General features: G+C 37.6%; 1 protein-coding gene across 5 annotated transcripts in view; it reads left to right on the top strand.

Moving 5' to 3' along the window:
- The window catches only part of ACOX3 (acyl-CoA oxidase 3, pristanoyl), a 36,184-nt gene extending 19,325 nt beyond the window's left edge, over nt 1-16,859 (top strand). For 3 of the 5 annotated variants that reach the window (XM_009643211.2, XM_035898662.1, XM_035898664.1), the window contains 11 exons: nt 564-660; nt 1,041-1,223; nt 2,494-2,616; nt 4,236-4,356; nt 4,851-4,970; nt 5,644-5,757; nt 7,412-7,527; nt 9,763-9,937; nt 10,389-10,456; nt 11,122-11,208; nt 14,810-16,859. In XM_009643211.2, coding sequence (XP_009641506.1) covers nt 564-660; nt 1,041-1,223; nt 2,494-2,616; nt 4,236-4,356; nt 4,851-4,970; nt 5,644-5,757; nt 7,412-7,527; nt 9,763-9,937; nt 10,389-10,456; nt 11,122-11,208; nt 14,810-14,929 — 1,324 coding nt within the window. In that variant the 3' untranslated portion in view covers nt 14,930-16,859. Of the gene's footprint in view, nt 1-563; nt 661-1,040; nt 1,224-2,493; nt 2,617-4,235; nt 4,357-4,850; nt 4,971-5,643; nt 5,758-7,411; nt 7,528-9,762; nt 9,938-10,388; nt 10,457-11,121; nt 11,209-14,250; nt 14,410-14,809 lie in introns of those variants that run through there. The other 2 variants (XM_035898663.1, XM_035898665.1) reach the window with 2 other exon arrangements.
- Nucleotides 16,860-17,933: the final 1,074 nt, after the last annotated feature.

Genomic DNA, 17,933 nt, shown 5'->3' on the forward strand with positions numbered 1-17,933 from the left:
GAGAAGGAAGTTGTTCATCCTCCCAAGCTTTTCCATAGCTGAGATAGCAAGGTCAGTAGCTTACCTGTACTCAGGCAGACTGAGAATTCAGTTCAGGTTTCTGGGCTGTTGGTGAAATTGTCTGTCAAACTGCCTCTGTATAAGGTCTCTAAAAAGTATCTTTACCTGTCCCTCCCCTCAAACAGAACGCATTGCTCATCCTCCCATTAGTTGTTTACTTCTTTACTTAAAAAGCTGCGGAAATGGTCTCCTAGAGTCAATGAGGTGTTTGTTTTGGTTTTGTATGCATCATCTTTTTAAAAAAAAAAAAACAAACCGAAGAGTTATAACAAATAGTTTCCCATCTTGAATTTCCTCTGCTGCCCTGAGTCTGAAAGACGTTTGTCTCCCAGGCATACTCTCCTAACATTACCTGCCGGGGTTGAGGGGCACTGTTTTCACTTTGCTGATATGCCTGAGATCATTGTGCAATCGTGTCTTTGTTGTGACCTTTTTTCTCTAATGTAGACACCTCAGACTATGTTGAGGTAGATTTTACTTTGCTTGTGTATTTGTTTAAACAGATTTGCCATGTTCCACAATGTCAGGATACCTAAAGAAAACATACTGAATATAGCTGGAGATGTCACAGCTGAGGGGAAGTACTCAAGTTCAGTCAAGGTATGAATTAAGGTTTTGGTTCATTAATACAGTTCATTAAATATACAAAGCTATGAGTAGGTTAAGAGAGAGACCATGGGCCTCTCATGTTGGGAAATACTAGATACCTGGACTTAAATAAGGCTGTTGATGATTTACATAAGAGAGTCAGAATGCTGGCTTTTTAATTGCCTTTCAGAGATGTCTCGGCTCACCTTACTGATTTTACTGAGTTCTTGCTTTTTGCACTGTCCCACTGATCCCAAAGTAGTTCAGAGAAATCACTTTGAGTCTTGCCTGAATGCCTTATTGGATCATGCTACCAGAGTTGTACTGGATTCACGGGGGATGTAAATGAAATGTTCGCCTCACCATTCAGTCTGTGCCTTTTATTCATTCAGGATGTTAAAGAGCGTTTTAGGGCAGCTCTGGGATCCTTGTCCACTGGCAGAATTCTCATCACGGCAATTTCCATAACGAATTTAAAGCTTGCCTTATCGATAGCCATTCGCTTCTCAGCAGCTCGCCGACAGTTTGGACCAACTGATGGTGAAGAAATACCTGTTCTTGAATACCAAACACAGGTAAATACTTTGGAATTTACATCTACAGACTTCTATGCAATGAAACTCAGATTCAGAGCTACTGCAGATCAAAATAGCCACACCAAAGTTAGTGAAATTAAAGTTGACTATGTTATCTACGGTGTCTTTCTAATGCAGCTGCGGGGGTTAATTCCAACTCAAGACCTTCTCCTGGCATGATCAGGCTTTTGACATAAGTTCTTGGAGCAGCAAAACCCAGAATATTCATGTTTCTCTGAAGTGCCTAGAAACATTTGTCTTCTAAAATAGTAACTTTTCAAAGACAGACTGTATTCTATGCACACATGAAAGTACTGCAGATGTAGAAACTAGTGTTTGTTTAAAAATGTCAGTGCCTCTTTTGCTGCTAAGCTAATTTTCTCAGGTTTAGCCTTTATGCATTAAAAGTATAGAAATCAATGACATTCATTGTGGTGAAATCTCAAGCTAGCACTAATTTTGAGAGGAATATAACCAATGTTTTTCTGCAGATTATGCAGATGAAAAACACCTTTTGCTCTTAAAAAATAGAACAAGAATATGTAAGGATACTGGGGAATAGAGAAGACGCAGGTCTGATGAATGAGAAAGGTTAATATAAGAAGTGCTGAAAAAAAACCTGCCCAGTTTGTCCTTGCAAAGTGGGTGCTTTTTTCCAGGTTTACATTTAGTCTTGAAACTTTGAAAGATTTCATGGGTTTCTACAAACTGGCAAAAGCTGCCTTCTTCCCACCTCTTCTGAATAAACCAGGGTCTGCATCCCACTGTTCTTCAAGTCTCTCAATTTTTCTCAGTTTTGGCTTGTTCTGTGGGCTCTGCTTGCAGAATCTCTCATCCCCTTCTTTCTCTGCAGCAAAGCTTCCCAGCCCTGGTTTTGTTTTGTTTTTTTTTTTCACAGAATGCAACCAGCACTAACGTACATTCAGCAACAAACAAGCAAGTAAAACAGTTGCAACCTCTGTCATGCTGGTGCTGAAGAAACACATGAATCATGACTGGCCCCAGCGTGCCAGACATTGTATAAACACAGGACATTTATCACAAATTCATGAAGTACATGAATTAGAATAACGTAACTGTAACTTGTGTATAGAGTAGTTACACTTAATTATGTTTATAGATGGCTATTGTTAAGTTCTCTTCTCCATAAAACAGTTTTCCAATTTGAACAAAGTAAAAAAGAATGGGTTGGTTCAATATTATAAGGTAGTTACATATATATGACTATAAAATATATATATCAACTTGTGATCAAATCTATTTATTCCAGCAATGGCGTCTTCTTCCTTATCTGGCTGCTGCATATGCCTTAGATTATTTCTCAAAATCCTTGTTTGAGATCTTCGTAGAATTTTATGCAGGCTTATTGACAAAGCAAAGGAGTCAGAGACAGGTGAGATTTTTACACATTTCTTCTTTGCTGAGTTCTTACTATAATAAACTTGAAATTTTTAAATGAAGGACCTACTTAGGAGTCTTAGGCCCTCTTACAATCAAGAATACTAGAGCAACATTCAGAAATATGGACGATACAAAGTAGTGATTAAAGTTGCATTCAGAAAAGCATCCAAATTAGTTTTGATGGAGTGGTTAAAGTTGTATTGATTTCTGTGGGATTTAAGGTTATGTTCCCTTGCAGAATTGTTTATCATAAATATATGATGAAAATGCAAATTCAGATTATAACTGTTGTAAATGATACTGCAGGGGGCATATATCAAAGGCTTACTGAAATGATATGGTTCTTAACTCCTGCACAGACTCTGGGAGTCTGGCTTGAGTTTGCAATTCATATTCATCCATTAGGGTAAATATTTTTGCAGAAAAAAGTTAAGACTTTGGAGTCTTAATGCTGAATTTCTTATCCACAATCAGACCATTGGAAGTCATCCCTTTACAGAGGAAAACATTTGATCTATCTGTCTCTGTGCATGGACTGATTCTTAATTAACCAAAATAACTTCAGTATGGTTTTTTTATAGCATATACATTTTACTTACTTAAATATTGACAATATTAATTATTAGGGCCTACACACGGTGTATTGCTCAGATCTCACTTAAACACTCAGGCTTTTTTCAGCTATAATAAAGCTCATGAAAGATTTGTGTACTAACGGCTGGGTATTCTAATTTCTCCTCTTTGCACAAACCACAGAAGAATCTGTTTGATTTTTTAATCTCATATTTTATGTTTGAAGGTCTCCAGTGCAGTCACTAATCTTAGGCAAAACAGTGGCTATCAGAAAAAAAAATCATGATAGAAAAAATCAGATCATTGACAATGTTAAGAACATAATCCATATGAATTCCTTTTATTCTACAGGAGATATTAAAAAATGAACAAACAAACAAGCAAAACCAACCCAGGGAGTTACCCTTAAACAAGCTGTGGTAGTATCAACCCACTATCTCCAGAAACTGGAATTCGAAACACATTTTCAAAGGAAGACCAAACAGAGATAGTGTAAATGCAGGGTACTGTGATTCTCTGGAAATTGAGGGGGTACATTTAAGTTTTCCTACTTTTTGCAAAATTGATGCTTGAAGGATCAGTGAAAACCGTGTAAGGCAGTATTATAAACAAATCCCTTGCTGACTGGGGAGAGAGGAATTGCTTATGTCGCAGAGGGGATAGAAGCTTTCTCTGGACATGGCCACCCTCTACCACCTGCCTCTCCATCTTTGGGAGGAAAAGGTTGGCAAGGAGCGAACTATCCCATGCAATGCCATGTCATCTGGCACATCTGAGCTAAGACCTACCCATGTGTCCATTACCTGGCACAAATTATTGCTGTCCCACATAAGAAAGTTAGTGCTGAAGGTTTTTCAGTTGTGGCAGCGTTTTTTTATGGCAGCAAGAAATATGCTGTGCCCTTACACAGGTATCAGAAAATTTTATGTATGTATTGCCAGTTGCTCGTTCTTCATTATAAAGCAGTACACATAGCTATGGCTTTAACTTTACTTTGTATAAAAGTTGTTAGTCACTTGCAACTTGTTTTTAACAAAGGCTGATTTGGGACGTGAGATTCATGCCTTATCTGCTGCCAGCAAGCCACTGTCATCTTGGACTGCTCAGCAGGCAGCCCAGGAGTGCCGAGAAGCTTGTGGAGGACATGGTTACCTTGCCAGTAAGTTACAGACTAGTGCATACACTGATCAGAAGGAGAATGGTTATGTTGAAGTGTTCTTTGGCTGTTGTTGTGTCAAGGTGTCTAAATTTTAGCAATATTTTTATAGAAAGGATTTTTTTCCTTATATCCATATTTTTAGAGTTTATTTCATACCTCATACCAGGAAAAAAAGCCTAAACCCATGCAGCATCTGCACCAGCATTTGGACAGACTGTACATGTGATTCAGTCTAGGTTCCAAAAATAAAGATGCAGATTATATAGATGAAAATTCCCCTTGTAAGATGAATGCCACACTTTTCTAAAATCTTTCTAGTATATTCATTTTTACAAGCTAAACAGTGCATTTTCAAGCTCATCTGTTGGTAACAATAGCTATACATACAGGAAAAGACAACTCTCTTGCATTTTGTCACAGAATAATTATTTAATCCCTCTTAGCTTCCATTAGTACATTGTAATACGTTGAATTGTGCACTTGTTCTTATTAAGTGAATCGTCTGGGTGAAATCCGAAATGACAATGATCCAAACTGCACATATGAGGGAGATAACAATGTCCTGCTTCAGCAAACCAGCAGCTACTTAATGAGCTGGATGAGTTGCATAAGAGGTGAGTTTTCGTTTTGGAATCCTCTGCTGGACCCAAGAGTGTGTAGCTAATGGAATTAGGAAATAATTTAATACTGAAAGCAATTGGCATAAAGCACAGAGCATAAATAATGTGCTACAGACTCCATCATATGATACATTTACAATACACAGATATTTGCTGCAAGAAATAATCTTTCTCACAAGTCTTACAGAAGTCAACTAGATGTTTTGCCAACCCTAATCATGTTAAGTAGTATCTTTCTCCCTGAGAAGTACAGTTTAGTTCAATGGAACTACTCCTAAAGTCGCCATAAGTCTGAGCACCCTCTGTTTATTGCGCTTAAAACAGTTCATATCTCCTAACTTGGTAGCAATATCCATCAGTACATTTTGTAGTTCTCTAGATTTTGTTTCAATTTTCTAGCAGTGAGTTTCACCAGCGACTTACAGAACTGGAAAACTCAGCAATAGGAGTTGAATCTTATGGGACTTATAGGCAGTGATGTCAGTTTTTTCAGCACTTGTCCACCAGTCCTCATTTGGCTGGACTAGACTAGACATAATAAAATAAATATTATGGCCTAATTGCATCTGGCCCATCAACTGTATGCATGGCTTTCTAACAGGCTTTTAGTTCCAAAGAGTCTGATTTCTTTTCTCATAAATCATTTCTGTTTTCTTTGGTATTTCAGATAAAGCTCCTTTTGAATCCCCTTTTGGAACAATAAATGTTTTGCAAGACTACCATCATATCCTGGGCTGGAAATTCACAGCTACTAGTGTTGAAGATTGCATGGATTCCTCAGGTAGCTGCCTGCTGTTGTTAAACTGATTCTAGAATCTTAAATTCCTTTCCAGAGGAAAGGATCCAGAGATTTGAGATTCAACCTCTGCTACTTAGATATTGGTTATATTACTGTTTGCTGACTTTGTTTGTATCATATGCATTTCAGTTTACTAAGAACATAGTTTGCATTTCAAAATACGTCCTATTGTCCCCAGCCTAAATTCTGGAATGGAGGGTAGCATCAGATATTTTTCTTCCATTTTTGTTCCTCTAAAATAGCATTTGTGATACAGTTTTTTTGCCACTGTATTGTTGTTTTCAAGTGAAACTATTGTAAGGGGCATTGATTGCCACTACCTTATATCACTAAAATACCTTATTTTAGAAAACCATACAAGTGATTTAGGATTATGTTGAAAAGGCTTTATGTGTGTCTGCTTATGACATTTGCTTTTGGTTGCACAGAGAAAAACAAGTAATGGTGAAAGAAAATTCCCTGCAGTTTTCCTGGCTTACTCTGCTATAATCAAATCAAGTGTGACATTAGATGCCATTCCCACTTTCGTATCACTGTGAGCCCAGATTGGCCCTTGAAGGCAAAAATTAACAAAGAGATGAGCAGATAATGAGATAGTGACAGGACATTCAGCCAAAGTGAATCTGTGAAACCGAGAACATACTGGGTGAAGAATCTCCAGTCTTAATATATAAGGGGCAATCGAGTTGATTCCTAGAATTCAGTAACCACTTACTTCAGTGCTCAAATAATTGCAAAAAATCTTAACTTCAGATAGTGATGCATAGTACCAAGTGAGATATTATCATAATAGCTATGGGGTAAAATCTGAATGACTCCAAAATACAAGGGCTTATAAGAAAAAGACTAGTTCAAAACAACTGCTTTCCTTCTCCTTTGTTGTACATCTCCAACTTGTGAAATCCAGCAGAGCATGTGTTCTCTCCTCTCTTGTAATACCTACTGAACCAGGCTATCATTTTAAGCATATCCAAATCTGTTTATTGTTTTGTTCTGTTAGAAACTGGACTGGGAAGCAGCATGTGAACATTCACAATTCCCTAAATAATATTCTACATTAAACCTTAAGCTAAAACACAAGCAAGCAGGATTCGTACAAGGAATTCACACTGCAGTAATTTTTTCCTTAATAGCTTCAGGCTGCTCTAAAAATGTAACACACTTACGTACAAAGCAGGTCATTCAAATGTGATTACATTCAGCCACCTTTGCAATGTTAGAAGTTATGTGCTTCCACGAAATGTGGAGTTTCTTCTGTTCTTATATTCTCAGAAGAGATTGAGTACCTTGCAGACTTAAGTCTTAACATGGTGAGGAAATAACAAGCTAAAAAAATCTGATCGAGTCAGAAGTCTAAATTGAGCTGTGGATATACTTTGTATTTTAGCATGAGGTCAATTTGTGCTAGTGTATGGTCAGGTGTGCTATGTCTTTACAGTAACCATCTGAGTATCTTAACCAGCTGTTACTTATTGCATCTACAGTACTGGGAAAAGTGTCATGTTAATGGACTGATTAATTAACACTTTCACTTTTCATCTCGGGTAACAAAACCTGAGACTGCAGGATAATCTGCATGTGACTTCTTGCATTATGAATATGAATGTTAAGAATTTTGGTTTTCTCTTTTTCACAGTTCCTTTAGCAGCATATAAATGGCTGGTTTGCTACCTGCTCCGAGAAAGTGACCGAAAGCTGAGCAAGGAGAAGCAGTCTGGGCGAAGTGATTTTGAGGCGAAAAACAACTGTCAGGTAGTACTTCTTCAGCTTTCTGATTTTATTTACTTATATTCATCCAAGTTTGTCTGATCCTGTTAGTTTTATCTTCTTGTGTCATGAAGTACAATTTCCTCAAGCATAAAGCAGCAAGTCAAATAACTAATAAAATGTGATACCTGTCCATGTGCATTGTGTTGAACATGAAAGCAGGAGAACAGTTACCATCAGCAGAAGTCTTCCAGAACGTGTTTCCCTTCAGAAAAGTTGCAAGCATGTGCTGGGTGATGTCTGTAATTTTGATAGCACAACTTCTGAAGACTAAATCTACTATTAAATCTATGGCAGCATCTGATTATTACATCTCCATCTGCTCTGGTGGCCAAATACATAGTGTAGGAAAGAATCTTGCTCTGGCAGGTAGGTAAACTAGATGACCTAATAGGTCTTTTCCATCTCTAATTTCTGTAGTGCAAAGTACTCATGAAAGATACCAGACTGACATCATTGGAACCTGAAAAGGAAACATTGACAATCTACATATAGCAGATCCACTCCCTCACCAGGGAGTTTTAACAGCTAGGAACGGCTTAAGTCCAAATTTCAGTGTATATCCCCAAGCTCCCCAAATTCTTCTGTTACCTCTGTGAGAAAAACTGGCTTGCATCCAAAGAAAGAAGACTTGTCATTTGTCACTGAGGAGAGAGATCTGTTCCTGAAGATGGCCAGTGTCATTCACCTTACCTGCAAAGCTCATTAGAAAACATCAGGAAGGAATATTCAAGTCTGCACCTAGAAAGAGCCAGCCTAGCTTTAACAGGGGATGGTCTGTGTGCAACCACTGGCAGAGTTGAGGACATCTTTCCTGTTTTTACCCTAGAAGCAGCTTATTAGAAAAACTCTTCAGGGTCAAATTCAGAATGGGAATTGCCAGAAATTCAAGTCTGATTGCCTGCCAATTGGCCAGCTCTTGGAAGGCTGGTGCCAAGGCCAGTGTGTTCGAGAAAATGGTTTGCTCAGAAGTATGAAGGTTCAAATGTGCTAAGTTTTAGAGATATTTAGGAAGACAACTGCTTTTGAGATAGGCATTGATATATCTTAGGTCATTAGAAACAATACAGAAGTGCAAGCAAAGGTAAAGAAGGAAATAGATTTATAAGGGAGAAGAATAGGGAATTAATTCTTAATGTTTCATTTCCAATGTTAAGACTTATTTCATTCTGACTAGGGAACTGACATTCATATCTAAAAAGGTCCATCTAGTAAGGGGGAAGTCCTCCCTAAACCTGTAGAGAACAGATGTGTATTTTGCAGTTCACTCTTGTATCTGAGCTTGGACATAAGTATGCCACTGCACAGCTATGAAGAGGGAGACAGTAATCTTTGGAATATGCCTTTTTTAAATGCCACAGTGGAGTTGAATGCGAGGATGATGCAAGCATTTAAAAGAAAAAAGAAAAACTAATAAATTAATTCTAAATGAAAAAAAAAAGAAGGACACTTGGGCTAAAAGCAAACACCAGTTTACAGCTTTGCAACAAATCAGCCACAACAGCAATGGTTTAATGTTCCTCTTCTGTTCATGAACTAGGATGTTTTCAGTCAGCAGTCTATTTCATGGTAGGACACATGCCATGATACAGCAAAAGTGAAGTACATAAAAGTAGACAAGTTGGCAAGGAATAGTTGGATAGTTCTTTCAAAACATATTGCAATCTATTGCAATCCATAAACAGAATCCACTCAAGCTAACATGATCAGGTTTTTTATTTATGATTTGAAGGGACTGTAATAACTTTTCAATAGGTTATTGAGCCACCTTGAAGATTTTATCCTCTTTATAGAACTCTGCATAGTATTAAATAAATGTAAACCTACCTTTATCTTCTTAGAGTTCTATGTGTTTATTATGCATGATTTTGCATGATCTGATGTAGCTACTTGATCCCATACAGTCTGGGTGCAACTGCCAATTTACACTGCTAATAAGCACTCCCTTTGGGTTGGTATAAGAGAGTACCCAAATGGGAACACAGTGGAAAATTAGGATGTTATTTCTAAGAGGCATGTCATGACTGACCTTTGCAAAGACATTGCAGAAGGAGTTTTCTCCTGGAGTTTCTTCTTATAATTTCTTTAATCTCAAGCTGGATCAGCAGATCTAAATCAACAAATCTCCACTAACTTCACCAGAGCAATGCCATTTTGCACCACCTGAGGATTGGTTCCTTGTATTTTGTTACCCAGTGTCCTTCTTTTCTGTTTCCTAAGGTGTACTACTGTCGATCACTAGCCATTGCTTTTATTGAACAGACAGTCTTGCAAAAATATCATGACTACACTCATGACCCCAACATACCATCTACTCTGCAGCCAGTGCTTAAGAATCTCAGTGCACTGTATGGACTCTGGTCTTTGAGTAAACATCTGGCTGTGCTCTACCAAGGTGAGATCAGCTCCCTGAATATACTGTGCATGTTACTTTATAAAAGTCCTGACTTGGCAGGGGGAGGGAATCCTAATTAGGATTTAGAGCATTCTCTTATTGCCTGTGTAATATAAAACAATCATTCTGGACAAAATTTTCAGGAGCGGGAATCTGGAGCAACCCAAAAGACTCTCTCTTTTAGCTCAGAGATGATGGAGAGCTCACAAGTTCTGCTGTGGTCCAGTGCCTGGGGGAGAGGACGTGGAATAGGCAGCGAGATGCTCTAGTGTAGCTTTTTAATGCAAAAGGCTCCAAATATCTTAGATTAACAGTTTTGCAGTCAACTCTAATGAAAGATGTCAATCCAATTACAGAGGAGCATCTATTTAGTCTCTTGAATACTGAACTGATAAACTCCTTTGTAAAAATTAATTAACTGGTGTAAGCTGCTTTGTGAATGTATTCGCAGGTGGCTATGCTTCAGGTGAACAAGCTGGTAGATTTATTCAGGATGCTATTCTGGAGCTCTGCTACAGGGTAAGCCTTCAATATTGTTTGTTGTGATTAAATAATAATATAGTATACAAATACTAAAGAAGAGATATTTCAGTTATTCTGTCCTTCGAGGGGTAAATTAGCAGGATATTACATTAATAGTTTCTGAATAACTTTCTATAAAGCTTAGTAACTCATTGACCCTGAATCTAGTCCTAGTTTATTTACCAAAAAATGAAAACCTTACAAAATAAGATGTCTCTCTATCATTTGTGGCCTTGAAATCTTCATTGGAAAGCCAATGAAATACTACAGTCCAATTCTATTTATTTCATTATTGTGTTAGTGCATTAATTTTTTTTCTCAACACAAAAGCTTTTCAAACTGGCATATATTCTTTGCAGGGAAGCAGAATTTCAAAGAATCTGGCCATTATGTTTTTTAAGTTAAAAAATATGTGGTTTTATGTGTGTAAACATACCATTTTGGTTAAAATGTGTTTTAAAACCCATAAGCAAAGGAGGAAACATTTAAAATATGGTATCTTTTGGCAATTACCCTGGGAGGAAAAAAAGCAAAATAAATCTGGACTCCATATTGTGGATTTCTCTTATGAAAATAATCTTTATGCTGCTCTGTAGTTCACAGGTAGCCATAGACAACTACAGGAGTTGCCAAATGTATGTATGTCTTTTGTTTTTAAACAGTTGAAAGATGATGCAGTTGCCCTGGTGGATGTCTTTGCTCCTCCTGACTTCATTCTCAACTCTCCCATTGGTAAAGCTAGTGGAGAGGTAAGGAAACCTATTTTAAAATTTGTAAGTTTAATCATTAAGAAGGGTATTGCCTGTAAATAGCCGTAACATATTCAAGACACTTCACAGCTCCAAAAGAAAAGGAAGACATCTTTTCAGTGGAAAGTACCAGAGTTAAATTGATGTCACCAGAAAATGACATTTTGCATTTGCTGGAGATAGGCTTCAATAGGAAACTCATGCAGTATTGCTCTAGTTTGCTCTAGTGGGTATCTGTGCTGCTGAACAAAAAAAAATAAAATACACCATCTCCTAAGATTCTTTAAGGAGTAACATGTCTTTAGTATATAGCTTAATAGCTTGGAGAGGTAGTAAGGTGTATTTTTTCTCTGCCTAGGACTTTTGCTGCCTTTATTGGTATTCATATTAACACCCAGTTTGTGTGATGTCCATATAAATGGTATAGAAATTATTTCTTTATTTTAATTCTTCATACATTTTTTATTTTAATAAGAGAAAGGAAAGTTTAAAGCTTGTTCCAGTTAAAAATTATATCAGGAGTTGCACGATTCTTTGGGAATTCTGTTTATCCAGTGGGAATTCTACAGTATGACAGAGTATCTTGTACTAACCAGTGCAAGGTACAGCATTATCCAAGGGATCTCGGTAATCTTAATACAGACTTGCAGGATGCTGTTTTGCTAGCACCTCTCCTTGCTTTAATGAATATATAATCCATCCTTTTTAAGGTAGAGATTTTTTTGTATAGTCTAAATTACACAGAGCAAGAGCTGAATCAAGAGCATAAGAATGGCCATACTGGATCCTGTTCACAGAATACTCTGTAACTGACAGTGGCTAGGGAGAACGCTGTATGAAACAGGTGAAATATTGAGGTGTGCTTTCCCTAGTGTCTCAACTGTTGGCAGTCGGTGGTTTAAGAGATATCTCATGCCAGAGGTTGTATTTGTATTATTCTGTTTAATAGCCACAGATGTATCTATCCTCCATTCATTTTTCCCATCCATTTTCAAATTCAACTGTCTTTTGGCTTCCGTGACACCATAATTTCCATAATTTAATTATGAGTATAGTGAAAAAATACTTCCTAGTCCCAGTCCGTATACATTTACTATCTGTGAGGGCCTTTTCATTCTTCTGACAGGCCTTGTTTTCCTTCCCTGTATCTTTCCTGGTTCTGCCATATCCTTTCTGAGGTGTCATAACCAGACCTACAAGCAGGATTCGGGGTGTGGATCCGTCATGGATTTGGCTATACTAGGTCACAGTCCCTCTCTGCTTTTTTTTCCTTGACACATTTGAAGAGCTGTATTTCATTCCGAAGTCTCAGCTAACCAAAATTCTTGCTTACTGGCCAACCCAACTCAGCAGGGCCAAGCTGTGGGATAACTTATTTAGAGACTGGTGTCACAGTACGGTAGTTTGGTTTAGTGTGGATAGACCCTGTAGAGAATCACTGGAGCCTGGGGAGACTGCCAGGCAGTTTGACAGGATTGCTGAGTCAAGTGTACTCAATGCTTTTCAATATTCTCTGTCTGTGTCTTCATGTCTGAAGTTGTCCATTGTTCCCATGGTGATCAAGCAATACAGAAGGCAGCCCAGATGTTTCTAACGAGACACTGACCTAACAGAATGATTACTTTGGTAACTCAGTCTCTACACATAAAGGAGGAAAGGCTTAGCTCTACATATCCAGCCACCTCAACAAGAGGACTATAATCATCACTGGAAACTTTGTTTCCATTTCTCTAGATTTTTGAGGATTAAATTAATGAAAGAGGTCATGGGAGGGAAGCTCCAAGGGTTACTCTTAAGAGAAGGCACATTGTTTGTAAAAATGTTAAGAATATCTGTATTGGCCAAAAGCCCATTTTCACCCATTATTCTGTCTCTGACAGAAGCTGTGAGCAGATGCTATAGGCAGGAATATAAAATCTGGGGTAATTACACAGCAATCCGTTCCTAGAATAGTACCCCCTTTCTAGCAGTCAGCTGGAGATTTCTTATCAGCAGCTAAGGCTGTCATGTAGTGGATTTGGCTAGCTCCTTTTTGGCTAGCTCTTAGCTCACACAACTAGAGAAGCCACAGAGGCTTATTAATATTGGAGATTAATATTAGGAATGTAACACATGCAGATAGGACACTACTGACTTACTCGTGTACTAAATATTTGGTAAGTTTTTTGTAAATTCATTGAGTCTTGTTGAGAAAATAATTTCAAGCAGTGATATCCAGCCCATGTTCTGCAGAATTCAGGAAGGTTTTCTGAACTGCCTCTAAGTGGTTTTCAACTTGTGTAAATGTTTTCAATTTAAATTTTAAAAAGGCTGCCAATCCCTCACTCAAAATACTTAATAAAGCTTCTTGTCTGCTGGCTGTCTCTATTCATTGCTATCTTTGCAACTTCTAAAAACCAATGCAAACATTATAGTAAAAATTACAGTATCGTAAAGCATATATTATCCAAGCATAACAGGAAAATTAATTTAATTCGGGATAACCTGTGCTGTACTGCAGTGGAGTGCCTTGCACCACAAGCCACAAATCATAATCGGAGCAGAAGAAAAGTTTCCAAATTTGTTATGGGCAGCTTTAAATACTGAATAATAATTCGGATTCTCTTTAAAAGAAACTGATGGTGTGGACACTGTTTCCCATTGAAGCTTTGACAATCTCATTTTAAGTATGCAAAGTTATCACCACATTTATTTCAGGATTAATTAAAAATTTTTAGACAGCATTAAATCAAACTTGGAATGGAATAAATAGTAAACACTAGCCCACATAATCAAGGTAAAAATATATTTAATATGAAATATATTTCAATATTTATTTAAATCATCAAAAATATATAAGGCCAAGCTATCTTTTGATGTAGAAGGCTTTTCACTTTACATCACTGACTGCTTTTATAGTATGTTAATACTGTATTATACTTTACTCCAACTTACTGTTGAAAATACAGCCTTCCTTTCCTCATGTTTGTATAACATTAATTAAAGTTTTAAGCTTCAGTTAATTATGAACTGCTAAATATTGCTAAAATTATACTTTTGCAGAATTTACTTCCCATGTACTTTTTTTCAACCGTTCCACTTAAAATTGCAAATCGATGAAGATGACGAATTAACATCCTCCGTATGACGGAGAAATTTCTTATGCTCAGATTGAACAGCTCACCTCTGAGAGAGAAGTTATGTTACTTTCCAGAAATGTGTTGAAATAAAGGTAAAACCAGACATACATGAGGGCTTTCAGACACAGTCTTCAGGTTTGGACAGAACGAAGATTAGCTTAATAAGAACTTGTTTCCAAATTTCTACCTTTGATAACTCATGTCAAGTTGAAAACAAGAAATTATAAAGGTTACTGGTTTCCTACTCTTATGCAAAGGATGATCTAAATGATTTACACAGACATCTGATGTTTACAGTACTTTGAAATTTTGTGCTTTATCTTTGTGTTTATTCTTGCCTGTACATAATTATTCACATTTGTTATCTAGAAATTCAATCACAATCTCATTTCAACCAATAAGTTAGATAATTTATCTTGCAGAAGTTTTCTTTGTTTTATTTTCTGTATGAATTAATCCTTTTTATTATTATTATTTTGCAGTTATATAAAAATATGTGGGCAGAGATCCTTCAAGGCAGCAAAGCTCTGAACAGACCTTCATGGTGGGCAGAATTTTGCATTAATAAACCTGTCATAGGCAGGCTGAGGTCAAGATTGTAAACCAAACAACTTGTAAGAGGCTGGATGGGCCTGAGATGGGTACCGTATTTCAAACATCAGGAGGAAATGAGACCATATGTCAAATGCTGAAAATGAAAGAGATTTTCACAGAGAAGTGCCAAGTTTTGAAATAACTTTGAAATCAAGTCCAAGTTGGTCTCAGGGCCTGTTAACATAATAATGACAGGAGCAAGAGCAACACATCGGCACACTCTTCATATTTACTCAACTGAATACAAAAAAAATGAAGATTCATGATCATTGCTTTGCAAATTTTCGATAAAAGAAATGTTCCAGTGGGTCTCCTGACTTTACTATCATATTACAGAAGTTAAATAATTAAAACACATTTCCCACCAGGGATTATGAATAAGATGAACAAAAGCAAAATGAAACAGAATTTGAAGAAAAAAGAAAACAAGAACACCAACAGTGATAAACCTGTATTAAGGGATGGGAATAATTTCCGACTGCCCCTTTGAAGCCTGTGAAGCTCTTCTGATTTACTTATCTGCCTCTGTGTTAAACTGCTTGGTTGCTCTTTCAATGCAGGAGAGGATTGGGATTTTAGATAATCTGTCATTGAATTGTGTATAACTCTGTAGATAAAATTAATTGAAAATTACTCATTTACATGTCTTTTGTAAAAAAAAATGTATGGTAATGCAAACTTGTAAGTCTTATATATGTTCTTGGTTGGCTACAGTGTTGTCAGTACTGCAAAACCAGTATCAAGCCCGGCATACATTGACACACACAGACACTGCATCTATGTTTTAGGTCAGAATATGCTTAAATGCATTAGTATAAATGCTATCTTATAAAAACATATGGCAGTGGTGGGCATTTTTGAACATATTAGGATAGTTCTCTTTCAGCTATATTAACTATCAAATATTTTTATTCACAAATGGAAGAGACACTAACAAAGCTTTGAAAATGCAGAATATTTTATGGTTTAGATATGCTATGAAAAACAAATTAATTTTTTCCTTTATCGTGTCTATGAATTGAAGTACTGTTAAAATCTGGTTCCTGTGGCCTTACTGCTGTGAGCAATCCTATCAAGCCAAAGACATTATTTTAGAAGTTAAAAAATTGAGTATTATTTATGGCTAATCAGGGATGAATTATGGTTTGTCCTATTAAATAAATACTTGAGTGTTGAATTCTGCTCAAGCAGAAACAGACCCTTGTCCTTGTGGGGTTTTATAATGTCATCTACTGTTGCAGTGTCCATGTATGAAAGTTCTTAAGTCTATACAGGCTGCCACAGCGTGCAGTAGTTCAGTAGATGCTTCTTTGATTCCATCTAAATCTGACACAGCTCAGGAAACGTTTTATGGCTGGAGAATGTATCAAAAGGCCAGTGTTAGATTTCTCAGAGTACCTCAAGGTACATTTCTTTACTAAACAGTGTGTGGGGGGGGAAGTTTTTAAGTGCTTATTTGTATTTTTAAGAGCAGTTTATCAGAGAGCCTGGGGACTCCAAGTGCATAATAACACAAGTACAGTTTAGGACAGGCCAGACAGCCCCTTTATATGAACCATGATCATAGTGAGAGAACATTCGGAGAGCATGTCCCCCTCTGCTCCCCTGTTCTCGGCCAAGTGCTTGCAGAGACCCAACCTAGATACCACTTCAGAAAAAAGAGAGAGGTGAGGAAAAGCAATCAATTCTACATTAACAAAGCCAGGTACCCTTCCCTGGAGGCATGGACTCCTTAGGCAGCTTGCTAACTGCCACGATTCTACGGAATCAGACCATAAATAATACAACTATATGAAGTGATGGCTCTTGGTGGAGCCCGTAGTAGTGGCACAACCTGTGTTGTCTCGGTTCAGAAGTGGGGAGTTGGAGACAACCACAGGCTGATAGCTTTTAGATGAAAGGAATGTTCTTTTAGTAAAGATAACTCCTTAGCCAAGCCTCTCAATCTTAAATAGTAAGAGTTTTACCACCACAGGTTCAAGGTCAATTAAAGATGATCACTCTTGACATGCTTCAGTAAAAAAAAAAAAACAAAAAAACCAAAAAACAAACAAAAGCCCCAAAATCTAGAAACTGTTGTTTATAGTCCCATTGGAAAAATGAATAAAAACTACCTTGTTAAACCTTACCTGTGCTTTTTTTTCCCTGAACTTAGTTTTCTTTGCCAGAGGTAGCCAGTGGTGCCTGTGTTTTTTCTGTCTCTATTCCTTCTTCTTTTCTAATGAGGAACCATAATTCAGGATGTCCCAATGGAAGCTCTCTGTCTAGCTACTGAACTGTAGGAAACAGTCAAGCCACCTTTGCTGAAGAAAAAACACAGTATAAAGTATTTATTTTCTTTGAACTTTTTTGCCTCTAGTCGTGTCCAATAGGTGGCATCGTCCCATGGAAAAAATAGATCAGTACAGCTAAACACCTGTAATTAGGTATTATGGAGTCTCGTGATTATCTTCACCTGTTTTCTGTATCTTTAGGGAATCCAACAAGCCTGTGCCATTTGCATTCGTGCAGACCTGAAGGAAGTAGGCAGAGCACGTTATGCCCAGTGCCCGGTGTGAACAGCAGGATCTCTGACAGCGAAAGGGGCACGTGGGGAAGGGATGCCCTGCTGGGTAACATGCAGAGACCGGGAGCGCTGATCCACATTCTGTGCTACCCGTTGATGGGCAGCATTAGTTCCCTGTCTAACACACATGGGATTTCACCACCTCTGAGCTCTTCATAAGTGATACGGCCATTTCCTACCTCCTTCCTCACAGCTGGGAACAGGGCTGTATATAAATCTTGCGTATAGACTGCAAGTCTATTTATGAGGCCTTTGTGTCCCAGAAGAAAAAACAAAGGTGTTTGGCATGTGGCTTAAGCCACCTTCATCCAAAAAAAAACCCTTGAGAAATCAGCTGTGTCGCAGTAGAGAACTGAAGACCCTGTGAGCCCCAAAGAGACCCACCAAACACAGGACAAGACAGACAGACACCTCCAGAGAAATACATCCCTAAGCTGTTCCTGCTG

This window comes from Egretta garzetta, unplaced genomic scaffold (assembly GCF_000687185.1).
Source record: "Egretta garzetta isolate BGI_Z169 unplaced genomic scaffold, ASM68718v1 scaffold107, whole genome shotgun sequence".
Lineage (NCBI taxonomy): Eukaryota > Metazoa > Chordata > Aves > Pelecaniformes > Ardeidae > Egretta > Egretta garzetta.